This window comes from Pistacia vera, unplaced genomic scaffold, assembly GCF_008641045.1.
Source record: "Pistacia vera cultivar Batoury unplaced genomic scaffold, PisVer_v2 Contig996, whole genome shotgun sequence".
NCBI lineage: Eukaryota > Viridiplantae > Streptophyta > Magnoliopsida > Sapindales > Anacardiaceae > Pistacia > Pistacia vera.
The window spans coordinates 53,037-77,528 of record NW_022196885.1 but is presented as its reverse complement, the minus strand read 5'-3'; the positions used below and the strand labels follow the sequence as shown (position 1 = coordinate 77,528).

At 34.4% G+C, this 24,492-nt stretch overlaps 2 protein-coding genes across 2 annotated transcripts; both read right to left on the bottom strand.

Annotated features, from left to right (window-relative positions):
* Nucleotides 1-7,973: 7,973 nt before the first annotated feature.
* LOC116121581 (cytochrome P450 81Q32-like) lies at nucleotides 7,974-9,795 on the bottom strand. The gene is made up of 2 exons (XM_031407534.1): nucleotides 8,890-9,795; nucleotides 7,974-8,686 (listed from the first exon to the last, which is right to left on the bottom strand). Exons 1-2 carry the CDS (start codon nucleotides 9,793-9,795, stop codon nucleotides 8,066-8,068), a joined length of 1,527 nt encoding a protein of 508 aa, XP_031263394.1. The 3' UTR covers nucleotides 7,974-8,065.
* A 2,457-nt stretch (nucleotides 9,796-12,252) lies between these two features.
* On the bottom strand, nucleotides 12,253-17,621 carry LOC116121587. Its single transcript, XM_031407537.1, has 5 exons — nucleotides 17,470-17,621; nucleotides 17,324-17,387; nucleotides 17,128-17,222; nucleotides 16,556-16,612; nucleotides 12,253-12,511 (listed from the first exon to the last, which is right to left on the bottom strand). The coding sequence occupies exons 2-5, from the start codon at nucleotides 17,348-17,350 to the stop codon at nucleotides 12,253-12,255; spliced, it is 438 nt and encodes a 145-aa protein (XP_031263397.1). The 5' UTR covers nucleotides 17,351-17,387; nucleotides 17,470-17,621.
* Nucleotides 17,622-24,492: the final 6,871 nt, after the last annotated feature.

Below are 24,492 nucleotides of genomic sequence, written 5' to 3'. Positions count from 1 at the left end.
TTATATTATTTATTAGTGTACTATAAATTATTAAAATTATAAATTTATATTGTGAAACGCCCTTGAAAAGATCCCTTAACTCAAGCAATAAGCTCATAACAAGAGATCCCATGAGAGGTAGGAGTAGCTTGGAAAGGATGATTGGTCATAGAATAGTGAGGAGATTGGGACAAACATTAGCTGCACTAAGATGGTTGATAGAACTTGAACAGTTGGTTATATTCAACTGACAGAAATACTATTTGAAGTGACAACATTAGTTTTCCAAAGTCAAGGGGGAAAATGTATTCGTGCCAAACCTCAGGGGTGGCATTGTAATAAAGCTATTCATTGACCCTGTACAATCAATAGGGATCTTCAAGCAGGGCTTCACCGATGAGATAAAGAGGCCCGGGTTTGGTCTTGGTTTTGTTGGGGCCTATCTGGTGATTGCTTGTGTTTTTAGGCTCACGTTGTGTGGGCCTCGTTTCCTGGTTTGGTTGGCCCCTTTTTTTTTTTTTTAAATGAAGTTATTAACACTCTATTACTAAACTAAAGAAGCTGCATTTCTTAAAATATCTAACTCCAACGTTTAACAATTTTTTTTTTTTTTATGCCACACCAAAAATTTAATAAATGTCCTTAATATTCTATTTTATTTTATATTTTGAAAAGGTTAATATTTTATTCCCTTCACTTATTCTATATACTCCACCATCGTCGTTCCTAAAATAAAATGATTAAATAATTAAAATGAAAAAAAAATCAAGGTAAAAAAAAATCCTTACAAATAATCCCAAACATAATACATTTAAAAAACATAAAATATATATAGATTAAAAATATCTACCAATATTTTGAAGGAAAAATAACCATGGGTGCGTTTGGTTCATTATTTTGGATAGGATTTTGGAGATAGTATTGGATAGTTGGATAGGGTTATGATTACGAGAATAGGATTTGCAGAAAATGTGTTTGGTTGAGTATTTTGACCTTGATATTTGTGTTAAATATTTGATTAATATATTTTTTTATAAATGATTTATTAATATAATATTTTGTTGCATTTTGTTAAAATAATGTATTATTATATTGGGGACCTGAGGTGGGTTGACGGTGGTTGGGGAGCTGAGGTGNATAAAGTGATATTCCACATTTAAGCGTTTATTTAGAAAGAGAAGAATTGCATTGTAATACATGGAAGGTAATACTTGTTTCAAAGGGACTTCCCGCTATGATTCATGTACTTTTTCCTCTTTCTAATTGAACATACCGCATATACATCTCTTGTGTTTTGGATTATATTAGAGTTTGGACCAAGTGGGAGAATGTTAGACTTTTTACATTATGGTCCTACACTTGTAATATAATTTCATTAAGGTCCTACACTTATGTGCTGATGTGGATTTTAAAGTCGTGTCTCTTCTCTTGAGCAGTTGTCTTTGATGGAAAGACAACTGCATATAAGAAAGAGAAGTTTACAGGTCCCCATTGATGCAGTTTTAATTTTTGATTCCCAAAACCATCACCCAAAATTGCAGTCAAGTGGAAGATCCTATAATTCATAAAGGAGCAAGAAGATCAAGAAGTAATTGCTATGGCTGGAGGTTTGTCATTTATTTTCGCATATATTCCATGGAGTTTTTAAACTGAGAAAGATTGTATTGTAAATGAATATTGGAATATGAATATGTTTTTACATTTGTCCCTCAAGAGCTTCTGTCTTTCGAAACTGATCTTTATTGTTAGTGAAGTCAAAAGCAGAAGAAAGTTCACTGATGTCAATATACGTATATTCAGCTGCTAGTATAAGCAATTGTTAGAGTCCATAATTTTTATGGTTTTATATAGACTAAGAGTAATATTGGTCCATAATGTTTTTGTACATGCATGAGATTAGATGAAGTACGTGCGCCATTTAAACTTGTTCAAAGCTATCTTGCTAAACGAAGTTTCAAAACGTGGTCAATTACTAGGGTTAGATGTGGGTACTCAATTCCTTGGGTTATCTGAAAACTTGAACCTCCAACGAGGATTGAAAGCTTAAGGAGAGAACCTTGAGAGCAGGAACTAAAAACTTGAATCTCCAACGAGAGGTTTGGAGCAAGAATTGAAAACTTAAACCTCCGAATGAGAGAATCTAAAAAACAAGAGAGTCTGAAACAAGAGAACATAAAAGATGAGAAACAAATGAGTCGGAGTTGGTACTTATATTATTTATTAGTGTACTATAAATTATTAAAATTATAAATTTATATTGTGAAACGCCCTTGAAAAGATCCCTTAACTCAAGCAATAAGCTCATAACAAGAGATCCCATGAGAGGTAGGAGTAGCTTGGAAAGGATGATTGGTCATAGAATAGTGAGGAGATTGGGACAAACATTAGCTGCACTAAGATGGTTGATAGAACTTGAACAGTTGGTTATATTCAACTGACAGAAATACTATTTGAAGTGACAACATTAGTTTTCCAAAGTCAAGGGGGAAAATGTATTCGTGCCAAACCTCAGGGGTGGCATTGTAATAAAGCTATTCATTGACCCTGTACAATCAATAGGGATCTTCAAGCAGGGCTTCACCGATGAGATAAAGAGGCCCGGGTTTGGTCTTGGTTTTGTTGGGGCCTATCTGGTGATTGCTTGTGTTTTTAGGCTCACGTTGTGTGGGCCTCGTTTCCTGGTTTGGTTGGCCCCTTTTTTTTTTTTTTAAATGAAGTTATTAACACTCTATTACTAAACTAAAGAAGCTGCATTTCTTAAAATATCTAACTCCAACGTTTAACAATTTTTTTTTTTTTTATGCCACACCAAAAATTTAATAAATGTCCTTAATATTCTATTTTATTTTATATTTTGAAAAGGTTAATATTTTATTCCCTTCACTTATTCTATATACTCCACCATCGTCGTTCCTAAAATAAAATGATTAAATAATTAAAATGAAAAAAAAATCAAGGTAAAAAAAAATCCTTACAAATAATCCCAAACATAATACATTTAAAAAACATAAAATATATATAGATTAAAAATATCTACCAATATTTTGAAGGAAAAATAACCATGGGTGCGTTTGGTTCATTATTTTGGATAGGATTTTGGAGATAGTATTGGATAGTTGGATAGGGTTATGATTACGAGAATAGGATTTGCAGAACATGTGTTTGGTTGAGTATTTTGACCTTGATATTTGTGTTAAATATTTGATTAATATATTTTTTTATAAATGATTTATTAATATAATATTTTGTTGCATTTTGTTAAAATAATGTATTATTATATTGGGGACCTGAGGTGGGTTGACGGTGGTTGGGGAGCTGAGGTGGGTTCACGGTGGGGAGATGCAGTGAAGAAAATGGCTCACGGCTGTGAAGATGCAGTGTGATGCAGTGAAGAAAATGCTGAAGCAGTGAAGAAATGTGAAGAAAAGTCAAAAATGGATACTGACAAAGCTGTGAAGATGCAGTGAAGAATTAAAAAATGTGTTAGGATTCTATTTTCGGGATACAATTGTGCAAAAAATGAACCAAACGCTATCCTAATAATCCGGTCCAGAATATGAAAAGTAATACTAAACCAAACGCGCTGCATAAGTTTATATGTGAAGCAATAAAAAACTTTTAATTTTGTATTTCTTATAATTACGAATCTTTTTCCTCTATTAAAATATTACTTTGTTCTAAGAATAATTTGAATAGCATAAAAAAAAAAAAAAAAATCAGGTTTATGAGATAACAGTGGACCATAGTATGCAAGTCTTGGTCAAGTTAATTAATTTGATAAACTTTATAATGGATTATAATAACCTTCTAAATATGAGCTTATAAGTTATAATCACCTTTTGCAAATTGGCTGTAACATCCAATTAAAAGAGTTTCCCTTCAGCAATTAATGGAATTGGATAATCTCACGTTGCCTCTTCTGCATATTAAATGGAATTATGAGGATGTTTGGCGCTTTACTTTCAATAAGGAGAAGTGGCAAACACTTTTTGTTAAATGGAAAGTGTAATTAGGTTTAATTAGTATTAACTGATCTCTATTTTCATTGATGTTAGGTAAAAATGGTGTTGTAATGAAAGAGAGAGAGAAGAATAAAGATAATGGAAATGGTGGCACCCCACAAAACCTCATCTTGGTCTATTCTCTTAGGTGATGCACCCCACCATGAATGGTGATTAAACAAAAAGGACCCATCTTTTCGGAAATTATCTTCTATTTTTCATAAAGCCAGTTATAAAATCATATAAAAACACAAATCGATTCAATTATTTAGGTTCATCATTGCAATAATAGTCCAAATGAAATGTCTGATATGTGTCAGATGATTGATAAATTGTAAGGAAATTTCTTAAAAATATCATACCACATAAATATAAATGACCGAACTCAACTCATTAGAGGCCTAAGAAGGCTTGCTGGACAAGATAATTTCAAGTACATACCAAATGAACTTGTTAAAATTTTGCATTTTTTGTTGTAGCTTTGCCTAATTGGAACCCAAATATTGATGTCTATTATGCCTGGGAAACTAAAGGACTGACGTGGAAAAGTCACGTGAAGGGTGACCTGCTCCCGTCAGAGCAACACGCACACGTCAGGCCTGCCAAATGATATGGAGCTCACACGCGTCCATTTCCCTTCAATAAATCGTGCGAAGTCAGCTTGGGAAGAGAGCAATGGGACATAAAGCCAGATTATATCCTGACAATCACACCAAACCATGGATTTAATGATGATTACACGCTTCAGTTTGATATAAAATAAAGAAGACCCCTTCATTAGGGGGATTCGGCCATTTTTACATTGAGAAAAACTCTCTCTCTCTCCTGTAAACACATTTACTTTTTCCAACTCTTTTGTAAGTCAGTCTGCTGTTGCAACCTGACCCACACTACTATCAATACAAATCAGTGGACGTAAGACTTGCTACCTTAGCATCCGAACCACTTAAAAAACTCTCCTTGCATTTATTTCACTTTCATACATTCATTTATCACGTGTGTTTATCCTCCAACTAGTGTTACGCACGTGACAATTAGTTGGTGCCAAAAACGAGCATCAACAATGTCTATCCCCTGATAATTCACAGCTTGGTGCAAGAAAGACAAGGAAAGCTATTGTCCTTTTATATGATACAAAATCTATTCATTTGCCATGGCACCGTGAACTTATTTTGATGGATAAGAGGAACAAGAAACCTGAAAAACTGCAGTGGCTTGACAACAATGTAAGCACTGGATTTGAGAAGGTTTCTTCATCTAAAGAATGTTGATCTCCTCTTCTTCTCTGATTATATATGGGCTTGTAGGTGGTGATGTTAAGAAAATGTATGGGTAAAGTGTGAGTTATGTGAGTTGTAAGGTCTTGTTAAATAATATGAGCCATAGATTATAGAAGAAAATTTCAGCTTTTGGGATTTGGGTGCATAAAGTGGCAGAATGTTGAAAGAGATAAGAGAAGGGTGTACACGGGTTTTGGGTTTGGGTACAACGTGAGTGTATTGGACTTATACTACCATCCTCTATTTTAGTTATTTGACTCACATCCATGAATGTAGGCAAGGTTTTACCGAACTATGTAAATTTGATGTTGTGTGATTGTCTTTAAGCCTTTCTTATTTTTCATATCTCACCAACTCTATCGGGGTTCTAGTGCTAAACAAAGTATGCCTTCATGTAAGGTATGGCAAAGTCATTGCAATATTTATTGCAACCAATTATAATAGGTCATTAATGGTCTGTTATGTTCATAGCATTAATTATCATACATAACTAATAAAGATTGATAGGGATTGTAGTGTCACTTTCACAATTCGTTGGAGCCAAATTTTTTTGCCCAACCTAAGTGATAAATTTGTTATTACCCAGAGATCCCATAATCTTTATACGATATGAAATGGACGGTGGAGATTACACAAAAAAATGAAGGCTCTAAACGAACAAATTTGCGAGGCCACTTCTTTTTATCATACTATCAAATATACCCCCTTATTTGTGAATTAGTTTTTATAAACATACATTTAAAATGGGATAATAATTAAATTAACCAATTTTTTAACCTTAAAAGTAAAATAACTATTAATATTCTGTATTACAATTTCCAAACAATAATATTTTGTAGTAGTTTTCTACATGAATTTTTATTTAATTTATAGTATATATGATCTTCAAGTTCCATTTAATCTTTTAAGGTAAAAGTAAATTTATGTTCCAAGTTCTTTGACATTTTTATAGCTAATGTTAAGTCAAGGATATATTCGTCTTTTCACCCTTTACTTTTCCTCCTCTTTGAACAAGTCCAATAATGCAAGTACCTGCACTATATCCATTTGAAACATTAATCAATTATATATATATATATATAATATATGTATTAGATATATATATATATATATATATATATATATATATATAGATATATATATATATATCTTCTTCTTTACATTTCTTCTTGATTCTAATTCTAACCTCAAATTAATTAATCAAGTTTTCTACATCAATCAGCGTTAATTGGCCAACTATTTTTTTTCAAATTTTTATAATTTTTTTATTTTAATAATTGACCTTATTTTTATTTTTATTTTTTGTATAAATTTATTAACCCTAAAATTAATATAAACCAAACGAGGGGTGAAAAATACATTTAATAAAATTTGGTGAGAAAATGCTATTCAACCTTGTTAAAAATTATAAAGTCAACAAGACGACGGGTGGGAAATTGTTTTTCTCGGCGTTTATGGATGGAAAAATATAATTACGGCAAATCTTGGGAGGGAAATTGTCATTCACTGATATTTTGATTTTGAAAATTTATTTTTATTTTATTTGAGATGAGATTAAAATATTTATTTGGGAAACGTAAAGAAACACATAGAGGTGTATTTGGGTGCGGCTGAAATGAGGTGGAGACTTACCTTATAAGTTAGATCTAATTTTGATGTGTGAGATGCAGTGTTTTAAAACTCGGCCCGGTCAATTGAATCGGGACCCAGAAGCTTCAACGGGCCGCGTTTAACTTTTCCGATTCACCCCAAAATCCTAAGATTTGGGAGGATGATCGACAAACAATCGACGGTTGGAAGGTTGGGGCTTTTGAAGAGTAAGTGCCGCTGAATGCAATGGTGGTGACGGCGTTGATTTCCGGTGAGTAAATCGACCGAAAATCGAACAAATCTAGCTACGGCAACAATGGGATTTTGCCGGCGATTGGCCAGGCTAATGGGGGTGGGGTGAGTAGGTTTTGGTCGGGAGGAAGAGGGGAGTAATTACGGGTGATGGGGAGGGTTTTCGACGCCGACGTCGATGAGATCTAGCCTGGAATGCCGACGCCGGCGTCGGTGAGATCTGGCCGAAATTGAACCTATTTCGGCCAGATCTTAAGTAGATTTTAATGGAAATGGCTTAAGGGATGATTGGGGTTGCATCTGAGGTGTTGCCGCCGCCAATCAGTCGCCGGTCGATTTGCATTTGGGGTGTGTTTGATAAAATTCAAACCTATAGGGACTTATAAGATTTTCAAGGGTGTATTTGCTGAATTTTAAAGTTTTTGTTAACCGATCCACCCGGGACCCGAAAACTTTGCCGGGTTTCACCTCGGGTTGGGTTTTAAAACATTGGTGAGATGTGACCCTTCATCTTTTTCATTTTAGTTACGAGCACCTCAACTAATGCTCGGAAGAGACTAGCGAACAACCCACTAACAAGACCTTCTACTTAAATGCGGATGCTTGATGTAGAATCTAACTTGAGACCATACGTCTATCCACACAATCCCAATTAGTCCTAACCATTTGGGCTACCAACGGATAGATTAAATTAACATTCATGCTATATTATTTAGAAACAAAATCATGTGATATATTTTATATTTCGTTTTATTTATTTATTTTAATTGATGGTTTCTCAATTCGGACTTTATAATCTAAACACTATAAAACTACCTGCCAATTTGGATTAAGTTATCATAATTTTAAATTCACCGCAAATTTCAAATAATTTATCCTTAAGTGCCCATAAGTTCCATTATAGGAAACGAAGACTGCAACATTGTGAAGCCACAAATATATAAGAAGATACAAAAGCAATAATCAAAGCTTTGAAAGGACATTTAACATGCACTCGCGAGCTTTGCACATAGCCTCTAATGGCTCGACTTTAGGCATTGTAAGACCAGTTCCCTCTGTCAAGTCCACTTCCTCTTCACTAATTCTCTCCCACTCAAAGCACTGAATTAAAATGGCTAATGCTAATCCCATTACTCTATTGGCAAGGCCAACTCTAGGGCAGGATCTTCTTCCTCGACCAAATGGTATGAAGTTATATGCCTCAACTTCGCCTTCCAATCCTTCAAACCTCTCTGGTCTGAAACTTTCAGGGTCCTCCCACACCTTGGGATCTCTATGAATGCCCCATGCATTAACAATCAACATTGTTGATGGTGGGACATCGTACCCTCCAATTGTACAGTAATCGGATGATTCATGTGGCACTAGAAGTGGTGCTGCTGGAAACAGCCGAAGAGTTTCATTGATTATGCACTGGAGGTAAGGCAACTTGACCAAATCAGGTTCTTCTGCTAAACGGCCATGACCAACATGATGGTCAAGCTCAACTCTGGCTCTCTTTAGCACAAGAGGATGGTTGAGGAGAAGTGACATAGCCCATTCTGCAGTCACCGAGGTTGTGTCTGTTCCCGCAACTAGTACTGTCTGTTAGAAGTCAAAGTGATTATTAGGACTACAAATATGTTTTGAGGATTGTAATCTAACAAGATCAGAACAATAGAAACTTTTTATAGGTGCAGTGCCATGTAAAGGTTCCATTTTCTTTGTGTCATGCTTGAGGAAGACACCAAATTACTTATCCAAGTCTGTCTAATTGTTTAAGTAGAAACAAAGAAGTTAAGACATACCATTATCATGCCTTTGATAATTTCATCAGTGTAGTATTCAGGTTCAGAGTCTTGTAAAGACAGCATAGAATCGATTATCGTCTTAATTGTTGCTCCTTCACCTGAAGAATTCCTTGTGTTTCGATGCTCATCAATCAAACTCTGCATGAACCTATCAGAATTTGTATGTAGTCTTATTATTCCCTTTTTGTAGCTCTTGTAATCCACCCATCGTAAAAAAGGTAAGAAATCTTCTGGATTTGATGCTCCACTGGCATCAAAAATGTCCCTTACAATTTTTAGAACGCGTTTAGACTCCTCTGGATCATCAACTTCTTCCCCAAAATATCTTTTCCCAGAAACCATCCTCATAATGATGTTAAAAGACAGTTCTGATAACTTTGACTTCATCTCCACTTTGGTGAAACTTTGGCATGAACTGTGATAAAGATTTTTAAGTAAGAATCTAACCTCATCCTTTCTAATTCCCAAAAACATGTTAAGCCGATTCGTTGAGAAGATATCAAGTGCAGCAAGTCGACGTAGATTGCACCAAAGAGGACCATAAGAGGCAGCGCCCATTGCCGTGTAGTCATAGCTAAAGTACTTGCCAGAAATAAGATGAGGCCTATTGGCAAAGAGAATATCATTTTTAGAAAAGCATTCTTCGGCGGCAGAAGGAGAGGAAATGAGAAGCACACAACGGTTTCCAAAGGAAAGACTTACGATTGGACCATAGTTGTTTGATAGCAACTGTAATGATCTATGGATGGGTTCTTTCACTAGATGGAGATGGCCAATTATGGGAAGTGATGTTGGGGTTGGAGGTCGATTCTTATATCGTGTTTGTTTCAATAGAAAATTCTTCAGAATAAGAAAACAAAGCAAGCATGATGCCGGAACGATGAATAACCATGTTTCTTCCATGAGCTTGAATTTGCAACTCCTACAACTATAAAGGAATAATGGCGGAGAACATGCATGCCCTTCACATTGTTACAGTATTATTTGACTTTTGGGCTTCTGTGTCGGTCATCTTTTTGACAAAATGGACTCTAGGCGCAAAAAATTGTCGTTTTCTAGAGAGACGGATGAATTTGCCTTGCTTCCCAAGACGGCCATTAATGTCCATTGGCTGCTTGTCATTGTCTTGTTTGATCGCTCATCAAATGGAAGATTTAGTCACCACTCACCAATCACCAAGTTGAAGAATAGTTTATGTATGGAGCCCGGTTTTTTATTTTATTTATTTTTATAAATTATTGCAATACCATCCAATAATATCTTTCTCTTTTTTGTGGACTTGTGGGAGAATAATTTCTTTTTACCATATATTTTTACAATTAATATGATTAGTAGTTATTAAATTAAATATTTTATAGTTTTTTTTTTAAATTATTATCTTTAATTTTGCTATGCACCTCATTAAAAAAATTATTAAGTGAAATAGTAAAGTGTAATTTTGTATATGTTCAAGTGACTAGACAATGTCAGTTAACAGATGTCACCGAGACACCAACTGATCTTAACAATGGGTGAAAAATTGTTTTTCTCAAAGTTTTCGGGTGGGAAAAATAATTGCGCCATATCTCGAGTGGGAAATTGTCATTTACTTTACTATTTTCTTGTATAAACGCCAAGGATAAAGATGTGTTCACAACCCAATCTTATAAATTTTCTCTCACAACTCTCGACGTGGTAACTCGTAATTGGTCAACTCGCAATTTGATAGACGGGATCATAATGAGCAAGCATGATCTATTTACGAAGTGACCAATTATGAGCTGCCACGTTGGAGTTATGAAAGAAAGTTTGTGAGATTTGGTTATAAGTGTAGTATTATCCAAACGCCGATGTTAATTGGTTGTCCTATTCTTCTCTTATAGAGTGAAAATTTGGATATCTCCCTTGCAAGCTTGTCAGTTAGTATGCTCTACTTGATGATTTGCTCAAGCCTATGGTCAGATGGTGTGTAAAATTATTCTTTCTGCCATTATGCAGACTTGTTTTTACAGCTTTATCATCTTCTTTATAAAAATGGAACGGTCTATTAAATTTGCCATTGTTTTCATTAGTATAAAAACCAAAGACATTTATGCGAAACTGTGATTACAAGAGAGCTCTTAACACTGAAGGTTGTCCATGTATGCAGGTGTGAACTGTGACGCCCTCCCAACAACGGCCTTGTTTCTATGTGGCTTTAGGCTATTGACTCTGCTTCTTCAATCTGATGCAAGTCAAACCTAGCAAGAGCTTCTTCATTTCTTTTCACTATCACTAACGAGTAATGACAATGAGCCTGAGGGGTTTAGGCTCACGTTGTGTGGGCCTTATTTTTGTTATGGGCTTTGATGGTAAAGGGTTGTATATCCTTATGTCTCTCAGCTTTTTCACGAGTGTTTGGGCTTGTCCAAGTTGCTCATATATATTGAAGGCGAGTCCTTTGTTATAGGCTGTATTTGTTTCATTCTTTCTATATAATTACTGTTTTACTTAATTTTTTAATTTATTGAATTAAATATGAAAATCATATGTGATATTTTTCATATTTCAATTATTCTCATGATAAGAAATAATTTATGTAACAGTGGGAATGTACTATAAATCATCTTAACTGATTTTTATAATGTTTGAAACATACACGTGGAATTTATCTATATTTTATTCCCATGATTTATAAAAACAACCATTTATTCAATATGGATGCCACGACTGTAATCAAGTTAAATCTCAATTCATAGGATTACAAACTAGAGCAAAAATATTTAATTCAATTAATACAAGTTTTTCGGTCTATAAAAAATTTCCTTACTCTTCAAAAAATGAGATCACCATTAATTTTTGTTCTTGCAAAACAATAGCCTCTTTTAAATTTGAGGTAAGTATTGTGTTGTATAAAGTTTTCGTCACAGGTCCAATCCAATGCAACAAACAAATACAATTCAATCCATTGACATAAGAGGTCCGTATCCATAAGTCTAAGTTAAAAGTAACAATCCAATGCAATTAACAAAACATGTCTAATTCTATCCGTCCAAGTTCAAATCATTCAAAGCATAAGGAGAGAACTTTAAGAGCAAAAACTGAAAACTTGAACCTCCGAACGAGAGATTTTGAAAACAAGAGAATATGAAAGATAAGAGACAAATGAGACGGAATCAGTATTTATGTTAATAAATCAATACATTAATGTACTTTAAATTATTGAAATTATATATTTATATTGAGAAACGTCCTTGAAAAAAATCCTCTAGCTCAAGTATCAAGCTTATAACAAGAGATCCCGTGAGAGGTAGGTATCGCTTTGGAATGATGATTGGCCACGGGTTAGTGAGGAGATTAGGAAATATGACAAGCTCATCATATGACAACATATTGAATAATTTAATTTTCATAACAACATAATGTAACATGAAATATGCACAAACTGTGCATGACATAATTTAATGTTTGCAACTTTTCGTTAATATTAGATAAGTGACAAAAATGACACATTTGATGTAATTTAATGTTTGTGACAATTGATAGCTTAAAGAGAGAACCTTGAGAGCAAGAACTTAAAATTTGAACCTCCAACGAGAGCTTTAAAGCAAGAGCTAAAATCTTGAACCTCCGAACGAGGAATATAAAAAATGAGAAGAGCCTGAAAAAGAGAATGATAGATAAGAAACAAATGAGACAAAACTAGAATTTAGGTTATTTATTAATGTATTTTAAATTATTGAAATTATATGTTTATATTGTGAAACGCTCTTGAAAAGATCCTTTATCTCAAGCAGCAAACTCATAACAAGAGATCCTATGAGAGGTAGGTATAACTTGGAAATGACGATAAATGACAGGTTTGTGAGGTAGGTATAGCTTGGAAGTTACGATTGGCCATAAGTTACCGAGGAGATTAGGACAAACATTAGCTGCACTAAGATGGTTGATAGAACTTGAACAGTTGGCTATATTCAACTGACATAAACACTATTTGAGGTGACAGCATTAGTTTCTTAAAATCAAGAGGAGAAATGTTTTCGTGCCAAACCTCATAAAGTCATTCATAAACCATGTACAAGCAATAGTGATCTTCAAGCAGGGCTTCATTGATGGATAAAGAGGCCCGCATGGAGTATTATATTTAGGCTGGGGGATTTGGGCTTGGTTTTGTTCGGGCCTATCTGGTGATTGCTTGTGTTTTTAGGCTCACGTTGTGTGGGCCTTGTTGCTTGGTTAGTTTTTTTTAATGAAGCTATTGACACTACTATGGATTAAAGAAATTGTATTTCTTACGAGTTGACTAATTACGAACTGTCATATCGGGGTTGTGAGAAGAGATTATGACTGTAACATTTTCTTTTCTTAAAATATCTCAACCAAAGTTTTAAATTTAATATTTTTATGGCACCCCATAAATTTCATAACTGTCCTTAAAATTATACTTTTTATATTTGAAAAAGTCAATATTTCATTCCCTTCAATTATTCTATAAACTCCACTACATCATTCCTAAAATAAAATGTTTAAATAATTAAATTGGAAATTAAAAAAAAAAAAATTCAATGCAAAAAAAATTCTTACAAATAATCTCAATAACATAAAACAGTTAAACAACATAAAATATACAGTAAACGTTTCTATAGTCATAATGTTGGGATCAACTAAATTTATTACTATAAGTAGGTTATAACTTAATAGATAGTTAGTTACAAGAATTATTGTTTATTTTAAAAAATAATTGTTTTGATTTCTTGTTTTGTAATTCATGTTTTAGTAATACAAATGAATTGAGTAATCAGATTCGACAATTTCACTACACTAATCAAATGGATATTAATGTCTTCCCTAATTATCTAAATGAGCAATAAGTTGAGTATGTTTTAACTAAAGAAGAAATCATTACTAGAATTAGACAAGAAGGGGAATGAGATAATCCTAGGGATGATGGTATGAAAATATCAAAAGTTTTGTGCCAAGAAGCTTTAAACATGCTTGAAAAGCTAGAAATATTTTGTCTTTAGCAAGAAGATGTTCGTGTTGTGATTTACTACGTATTCGTAAGATAAAAGATATGATAACAACTCTAAAGTATAAATTATTATCCTAAACAACTTTAGATAAATATATTATTTTATCTTAAACCGTTAATGTAACATAACATATATTTTTTACAATATATATATAATTATTACTATTTAGAGGTGAGTTCTTTAAGATAAACCCTAGAAAAATTATAACTTATTATAATATGAAATTTATTCTTATTTATAATTGGTCCAAGTGGAGACCATAATTTTTTTATAAATATACGAGGTTATTTTTATATAGAGTATCACTATAGAGAGGTTCTAATGTATATAGATTAAAAATAGTTATAAATACTTTGAAAAAAAAATAACAATGAACTGATATGTGAAACAATTAAAAACTTTTAATTTTGTATTTCCTGTAATTATGAATTTTCTTCCTCTATTAAGCTATTATTTTGCTCTAAGAGTGATTTTAAATAGCATAAAAAAAATAAGGTTTCTGCGATAATATGCAAGTCTTGGTCAAGTTAGTTAATTTCATATACTTAATAATGTATTATAATTTTATAATCGCCTTCTAAATATGAGCTTCTAATCACCCTTTGCGAATCGACTATAACTTCATATTTTTGTTTAAACCTGAGCCAATTATTTTTTGGCCGAACACAAATAACGAAAATTATATTATAACTATTTATATACAATATTCGATAAGCATCACTAATAAAGGAATACATAGAAAAAAAATTCCACCATAAATATAAATGACTGTATTCAACTCTATAGAGGTGAAAGCAATTACTAATTTGGGTAAAATTATTGATAAAGTGTTATAAAATTTCTTAGAAAGATATCATGTTAATCAGTTACATAATTGAACAATTCCAATTGGTAATAAATTAATTTGATAATGTCAAGAATTGATTGATAAATATCAAATCATACTAAAGTGATAAATAGCAAGTCTTGGTCCAATTAATATGAGAATTCAGCAACTTCTCAACAAATTAACTTTGCCGAAATTACAGATAAGTTGCAAGGAAATTTCTTAACAATCTTGGTCAAGTGGTTCCCACATTGTAATTGTAAAGTATTGTAGCCACAAAGGCCTGTAACTTTCTTGTATCTTAAGAGTCCATTTTCAGCATCTGTTTCTATTTGCTTTGCTCTCAAACTCAAATCTTTCAGATCTTTTCTTTTGATAACCAAAACTATGGCTAACTTTTTGCTCTCTCAATTGTTTGAAAGACAGACGTATTATTATATGCACTCTTGAGCTTATTTATAAAGGGAGAAAGGAAAAAGTTATCTAGAGATGGAGGAGGAGGTTACCTTGGTTTTATATTACATCACAAAATTATAAGTCTTTTGGTAGCTTCAAGGATTTTGTAGGATCTGTTTATGCTCTTTGTAACTGTGTTGTTACTGCAATCAATTATGCATAAGCTGAGTCTATTAATATATCTTTCTGGCCTGTTATATTTGCCTTTGATTTACTTTGTTCTAAAATAATGGACAAGCCCGAGAGACAGAGCATTGTGTAATGTGATAGATGCTTCAATGAATTTGTGTAGATTACAATTTACAAATATGAGATTCTATCTTGGATTATTAGGCATTCTACTAATCATTAATACATCCCCAATCATTTTCTCCAAGATATTCCCTTCATATATTTTAAATCTCTACTCTTTCTTGTTTTTTCTTAGTTTTTTTTTCCTCACTTTCTTATTAACCAAGCACTCTGCAAATTAGGAATTAACTAGAGAAATCAACAAAGATTTCCATGAATCTTCATGCCTCAAACCTATGTTGATTATATATGGCTCAAACACATTGAACATTGGAAAATATGTTGTTTACTTATATCCCATATTGCTTAGCAAACTAAGAAGTGAAGTCTTGGCATAGATCATTCTCAACCCCCTTCGTGTACTCCCTTAGCGTTGTACTGTTAGATAATATGTTTTCAACTACCTATATGAACACATAGACACATATATTAAGGTATAAAATATGAAGTTAAGCAAAGTAATTATGGAAACAAATATAAAATCCTAAGGACAGGATAGTGCAAACTTCATGTGGCAAGTACCAGAAGATCATATAGTATGCAGACTTCGGACCAAACTACCAGATAAACGAAAATGTAATCCAAACAATTTATTCCTTTTTATTGATAAGTACTCTCAAATTGCTTAAAAGAATTAACTAGATAGTGCAATCTGTCGCTTCCTGTGTTACTCATTTAACAATTTAATTTTATACTAACATTTGAATCACTTTGCTCTTCAAATACTCAGACACTACAGGCAAAATTTCACCTCTGAGGAGCAAGACAACCTTGATTTAACAAACATCAGATATTATCTCTATCATACATCAAGATGTCAGAATTTTCAACACAATAATCATCATGACAAATCCATGAAGCAGTATGAACTCATAGAACTAACCTATGTAGCCTATTTTACAAACTCACACCATGTCAACTCAAGGAGTCACACAGATTAAAGAACAAGAACACCACACTACTTTCACTTGTTGTTATCCTCAACCAGCAATCCTATCTCAAACAGTAAGTTACTAGTTCCCCATGTAACAACTACGCATGCAAAAACCACAAAAACGAGACTATAGCTTCATAAAAAAACAACACAAAAGTTACTCACATCATAGTTTTTACATTCTTCAAGCCTTTCTCAAGTCCTTCCAACGATGTATCATCACTGCCAGAAACAGCGACAGCAGTCAATATCTTCTCAATAAAATATCTAGTAGTCTAAACAAAAATACTGGATAGTTTACAACTCTTCCCTTACAGTTAAAAGCACTCTCCATGACCTATCCCACAAACTTTTCCTAAGAATCTTCTAAGCAATAATCTCTAAAAAGGAAAGAAAATTTATTTCTTTTCCAGGTTTACGAATTAAATTCAATTAGCATCATTACATGATTGAAAGAGAGTGACACTTTGGTCACCGGCAAAGGCTTCCAAAGGTGACCCTCTCAAGTTTCCGGCTATTTCCAAGATTTCAGCACCTCAATCAACTCACCCGGAGAACTTACAATCACCCACCATTTATTTCCTTATTTTAAGCTAGTTTACTAACTAATTGTTACTCAAACATTCAAGAAACTTGAGAATAGTCAAATTCTCTAAAACACAGATCAAATCTTAAACAAATCAACGAACAAAATTCTACATACATTACACAAAAAGTTTCTTCATTTCTTAACTTACCCACTTGCATATTCCTCAAAAGTCAAGTCCCCCACAAATGCGCCTAAATCAAACACATTTCTCTGGGCATCATTTGCATCACCAAAAGAACCACCCTACATAAAATAAAATTTTCATATTTAAAATCCCAGCAAAAGCAAACTATCCCAATTCTCATTAAGGCCAAAGCAATTAACACTTCACAAATAAAAATTACCACTTGGTTTGCCACAACATCCGCCATCTTCAAACGCGCACAACAACAAATTTACCTGCACAAACTTTAATTTTTTTTCCAAAAAAAACTTCAAAATTAAGTGCAAAAATCGTATAATAAGGGTATTCGTTTAATTGCTTGTTTACCTGGAGTCGGAATGGATTCGCATTCAACATTTGAACGAAATTGAATTTGAATTTTCAATCTTCAGATTCAGATCAAAAGAGAGGTTTAGATCTTCAGTTACTGAGGAGGTGAAGAGAAAAATTAGACAGTGAGTGGACTAATTCGATTTAAACTCCAGTTAATTCAAATTAACTCCAGCTACGTTGGGTAACAGTTCATAAACCCTTTTTTTTTTTTTAAAGTCAATATTGTATTATTAGAAATATTATATTAATGAAACAAATATTATATTAAATATGTTTGGTTAGATTGAAATAAATTAATAAATATACTATGGAGAAACCTTACTCTGAGTTGTCCACATTTTTAATATTCTTTTTCTTGGATAATCATCTATTAAAATAACAAAGTATTACATTCCTTTAATACGTCTAAATTCTCATAGGTCCATATAAATCATATCATTCCTCTCTAAATTATGTAAAATTATCTTGAAAATTTTATTAGAATTGAGACCAAGAGCTTACGATTTTATATGTGCTTATGTTGGAAACTATTTGGTTTCCTTCATAGAGAATTAGATTGGAAAATAGGACTTTTTTACTTGCCACACCATTACCCACCAGATAATGCCCCATGGTAGATTGGAAAATAGGACTTTTTTACTTGCCACACCATTACCCACCAGATAATGCCCCATGGTTTAGGTCAACGGGCCTTCGGAAAAGGATTTAAGAAAAACTAACCTTTGAATCGAGCCTAATTGGCTTTACTAAAGCGTCGAACAGCTTTCAAACTCCTTTTTGTTGAGTTGTTTCTTCGATTAGACATAATCACCCTAAAGTGGGTAGAATAGTGATTTGGGGTGCATGGTCACCTCAAAGTTGTAATCGGATGTATTTAACTAATAATAATTTTAACAATTTGCCAATCAGGAACGTTGTAGACAAACTATTGAATTAATGGGGCAGAAGAAAGCTTTAGGCTATAACAAATGATAATGGAACAAAAACTTAAGATGCATCGTATTATTCATTATATAATTGATTTTTAATTTGTGCTATCATTGTTTTTCTCTCCAAAAGACCAAAATATATACCTTGATTCGTGTTAATACCACGTTAATTGATAAAGATAGTTTACATTAATATATATATATAGAAATTTAGAAATTTAATCTTGAATGAAATCATTATAGATCCCACATTTTTATTTTTCAATTTTGACAAATTTAATCTTGGATAAAATTATTATAAAGGACACTATATGTTTTGACGAGTTTTAATTCCTATTCATTTTTTTGAATTTTGATTATACCTCAAACAATTCATCTGTAATAAGTTCCATTTTATGAGCAAATGGTATTTTTGCACAATTTCAAGGTATGTATCTGTGTGTGGATAGGGTTGCAAACAAACCGATCTGTTTGCAAGCATTTTGATGTCATATATATATTACAAACTTATAAAAGACCCCCGTTCTATTATATAATACATAATATAATAGAATATAAAATTATATTGAAAATTATAATATGTATTGATCATATATTACAATAGACCATCATTCCACTATGAATTTATGGGTATTGATACAAAATATATTTGTAGATATTTAAAATATGTATGATAATTTATGTAATAATAATATATACATGATAATCTATTATTTTAATAATTTAATAACATATAAAACACATTTAATCTATGATTAATATATGTATGATAATAATTTTGTATATACATAATTACACATTATATATAAAATAAAAACACAATAAACTAACCAGCTAACCCGACCCAACCCACATTTTTAAACAAAAATCCAAAACCCTATTCTAATTTCCCTTCAAAGATATTCGAGTTATTCGAATGCTTAATTGAACACTTAATCAAATGATTTCGAACAACTCATTTTGTTAATCGAATGACTTCAAACGGCGATTCTATGTTCATTCAAGTTTGAACAGGATTTCAAACAACCCATTATGCTTATCGAACGATTTTCGAACAGGGGTGTTTGTTTGTGTTCAGTTCGTTTGCAACCTTATGAGTGGACATCCTAGCCCTAAAGGTGTTATCGAGCCAAGCCAAGCTTTTGGACAATCGAGCTCAACTCAGCATGTACAGGAGGAGCTCGAGCTCGATAGGAAAAATAGAGCTCAAGTGACNTATATAGAGAAATTTAATCTTGAATGAAATCATTATAGATCCCACATTTTTATTTTTCAATTTTGACAAATTTAATCTTGAATGAAATTATTATAAAGGACAATATATGTTTTGACAAGTTTTAATTCCTATTCATTTTTTTGAATTTTGATTATACCTCAAACAATTATCTGTAATAAGTTCCATTTTATGGGCAAAGGGTATTTTTGCATCAGTTTCAAGGTCTGTATCTATGTGTGAATAGGGCTGCAAACGAATCGATCTGTTTGCGAACATTTCGATGTTATATATATATTACAAATTTATAATAGACCCCATTCTATTACATAATATATAATATAATAGAATATAAAATTATACTGCAAAATTGTAATATGTATTGATCATATATTACAATAGACCCTCATTCCACTATGAATTTATGGGTATTGATACAAAATATATATGCAGACATTTAAAAAATATATGATAATCTATTATTTTGATAATTTAATAACATATTAAACACATTTAATCTATGATTAATATATGTATGATAATAGTTTTGTATATACACATTTACACATTTTATATATATAAAATAAAAACACAATAAACTAACCAACTAACCCGACCCAACCCACATTTTAAAACAAAGATCCAAAACCCTATTCTAATTTCCCTTAAAAGTTATTCGAGTTATTCGAACGCTTAATAGAACGATTTCAAACAGCTCGTTTTGTTAATCGAATGATTTCAAACAACAATTTTGTGTTTGTTCGAGTTTGAACACGATTTCGCTCAACCCATTATGCTTATCGAACGATTTTCGAACAGGGGTGTTTGTTCGTGTTCAGTTCATTGGCAACCCTATGAGTGGACATCCTAGCCCTAATGGTGTTATCGAGCCAAGCCAAGCTTTTGGAAAATCGAGCTCAGCTCAGCATGTATAGGAGGAGATCGAGCTCAGTAGGAAAAATAGAGCTCAAGCGACTCGATTACCTGTGCACATGTGTAATCGAGCTGAGCTCAACCTTCAGCTTAATCGCAACCATAGATTCCAAGAGGTTCTCTAAGATAGAAGGGGGAGAGAGCCCTAATCCAGCCATCGTCACCAATGGTACTTATTTGAATTTCAATGGCCACTTCCCTTCAACTTCTCCCTCTCTTCTCTCATTCCTTCTCCATGATCAAGACTTAATCCAACCTGCGGGCTTGCATGAATCACCTCCTCTGCAGCTTATTTATGTCACAATAAGAAATGGATCATTGAACATTTACTACAATGCAATTTTCTAATCTAAGAGAGAAAAGGGAGAGAAAGAGAAAGAGGAGAAAAAGAGAGAAGGAGAAAAAAAAAAAAAAAAGGAGAAGAAAAGAGAAAGAGAAGTGACTGAGTTGACAAATGAAGAAGAAGCTAGGGTTTCTAGAATTAAAATAATTTATATGTAAAATGGAAAATAACATGAACCCCTTCATACTTACAAAACATGCATATATGCCCATTCGAGCTCGTGGAGGCTTGTGAGTCACTTAAGCCTAGTACTGGGTGGCTTAGGCTTGACCTAAAATGGCACCTGAGCTACTCAAGAATGGCTTGGCATGACTAAAACCCCCACTAGCAATAATCCCACTGGGACATAAATTAGGGTATAAAGATGAAAGCAATTCGTAACTTTATCCATAGTAGAATTGTAATGTAAAGATTTTGAATTAGTTATATTGAAATCTGATATGGGAATTGATTGTTATTAAACATTTTATCGTGGTAACTCTACACCAAAACCCTATTTTAGAAAGAAAAAAAATGTTCATGCTTATCCTTTTATGAAATTCTTGGTTTAGTTTAATTCTGTCTATTGTGCCTGACAAAGTAGGGCTGATGCAAAGTCTTATCAGCATGGGGTAGTCATAAGTTAGGAAGGTACCACGACTATTTAGATACAGCCACGTCGCATGATGACGTGAATGGCATGCCCCTGTCAGTGTAGTGGGTGAATGCCAGGTTATCGGATGGTTGGAAATTATCCACATGTCCAATCCCTACAGAAGTCGAGGAAATCACTCGAGCATGTGAGCAATGGGACGCAGAGAAGGATTTGCACAGTACTTACCCATTTGCAGATTTAATAATCATTACCTTGATTCATCACACTATAAATAGAGGACTCCTCTCACAATTGCAGGATTGGCTAATTTTACTCTAGAATAGCATACACACACTCTCTCTCTCTTGTATTCTCTAAGCTATAACTCAGCTCGCTGAACGTGATCTAACCTCACTCTAATTAATACAATATCAGTGGACATAGGATTCGCTTTTGAGCGTAAGAACCGCTTTAAACATTGCCTTTCACCCGTTTATTTAACTAAATATTCTCATATCGCGTGTGACTTCTAAGCCTGCCTAGCATTTCTCACATGTGAATAGTTTGTGTCAAAATCAAGCATTAATAGTTTGACGCTACAAGGAGGGCCTGATTTAGTACCTGCTCTTCATCAAGAAAATCTCTAACTAATCGATCCCACAACAGCAAATAGCTTGCGGCTTCAAATATGAGGTAACCAATTATGGCAATGAAGAGATCCCCCAGGTACAGAGGACACTTTTCCCGAAATGCTGCCAGCCCAGCAAAATATCATTGGGGATATCTCTTCAAGCTCACAGCTTGATCCGGTCATCATGAGTTATCTAAAGAGGTTCAATAACACTCTTTAGACGGTCTAGCCTTTGGATTGGGCCGTGCCACCCAAATCCAATGAGGCGGAGCTACCGCAAAAAACGTTTGCAGGTTGCGTGAAAGCGTGGAAAAGGGCAAAAGCCCATACTGCGTGCACTGTAGCGTGTTAGAAAAAGGGAAAACAAGTAGCACATAGCGGACCCAAAGGTCCGAGGGACTAGCAAACACTAATCGTGCCTCGGGTAGAATACCTGTGGCATTGCGACTCAGTGACATGCCGCGACACGAGCCGTCCCATCCCATCCCATGCCACGTCCCCGTCCCACTCCCACTCCCACTCCCACAAAATTGCAAGGCGGGGAGATTCCCATTATTGCCAAAATGATGACTTTGATCGTCATCGTGCAAAGGATTCTAACCATCTGCAGGTCAGTTCGTATCACCGCGGAGGTCGAGAAAATTCCCTGAACCACTTAATGTCATCACACGGCTCTAGCTAGTGTGCGTTAAGATTAGCCAAAATTGTCGGTTGAGGCGAGGAGGAGTCTAATTTGCGGTCTCTCCTCAACCACAACCATGAGGGTTGAACCCACTTTGGGAAAGTGATCCCCAGATAACTCCGTTGCCTCAGATTGAGGAGCTACAGCGAGCTCTAGATCAGCTTAAGGCTCAGCGAAATGAGCAAGGGTAGGTCGCAGAGGCATCTCCCTTTTCTCTGGCAATGTTAGCTGCTGCCCTCCCATGAGATTCAGAATACCTAACATGCAAGTATTCGATGGGAATTCTGATCTGTAGGATCATTTATATGAGTTCAATGATCTCATGGAACTCCACCAAGTCTTTGACTTGGCAAAATGCCGTTGGTTGGCGGTAACCCTTACCTCCCATGCCAAGCGATGGTTTAGGTCGCTCCTAATAGGATCAATCAGCTCGTAGCCTCAAATGAGCTCGACATTTCTAAGGCACTTCCAAGCAAACAGGAAATTCTCAATGCCGCTAAGTTACCTAGGCAACATAAGGCAAGAGAGGGATGAGCCCCTCCAATCTTATATAAATAGGTTCCACAGGGAGCTCCACAAAATAGCTCACACTCCCGAAGAGTTCGTTTGGAGTTCTCCAACAGACAGACTTGTGGAAGGAGCTGCAATCTAAGGACGATGTTTTACTTACTTGCTTCTACAACCTTACTGAAAAGTACCTTCGCATTGAAAACTATGTGGTTGCGCTCAACCACCATGACCCTGGTTTATCAGGCAGTGCCCCCGATCAGGGGGAGAATAAGATGGTTGATCATAGATGGGCTAATGACGATCAGTGAGAAGGAAAGAAGCAGCAATACAAGCCCAGGAAATCCGATGCTCTAGTTCCTCGTCGCGATTGTGACAAGAGTCAATACACTCCTCTGAATGCCTTAGTATCGGCTATTCTGGATAAATTAGAGGAGGCCGGATTGCTTGGAGAGCTCGAGTCTGAGCCCATAAAAAATCCCCTTTCAGCCAAAAACAATAAAAAATATTATCACTATCATCAGGATAATGGGCACCACACTGATGAGTGTCGGGCCCTCAAGCAAGCTATTGAAGACCTCATTAAGCAAGGGCACTTCAAAGAGTATGTCGATGACTCTACTCCTGTTCAGGAGAAAAATCAAGAGGAATTGGGAAAGAAGCATCGTAGTTGCAAAGGTCTCTACAATATAGGGATCATCTTTAGGGGACCACACCTCGCACGGAATTCTCGAGGTGCCCATGAAAGGTATGCTCTTGCAGCTCATCATGACCCCATAAGCGTGATGAGCACGACGTTACGACTCGCTAAGGTTCGCAGGGAGGAGGAAATCACCTTCTCTGAGAAAGACGTGGTGCGATTGCATCATCCCCACGATGATGCTCTCGTCATCACACCTAAAATAGGACGGTGCGAGGACCACAGGATGTTGGTGGACAATGGAAGCGCTGTGACCATATTATTCCAGTAAGCCTTCGAGATGATGAAACTTGATGAGGAAGATATGAAGCTTGCCTTTATCCCTCTGTATGGTTTCACGGGGGATCATTTGATCCCCAAAAGGACGATCTTGCTCCCGGTCACGTTGGGAGAGACCAGCGAGATGACCAAAATGACTGAGTTTTTAGTGGTGGATTATCTATCTGCTTTCAATGGCATCTTGGGATGACCTTTACTACGAAGCTTCAAAGCAGTCACTTTAATC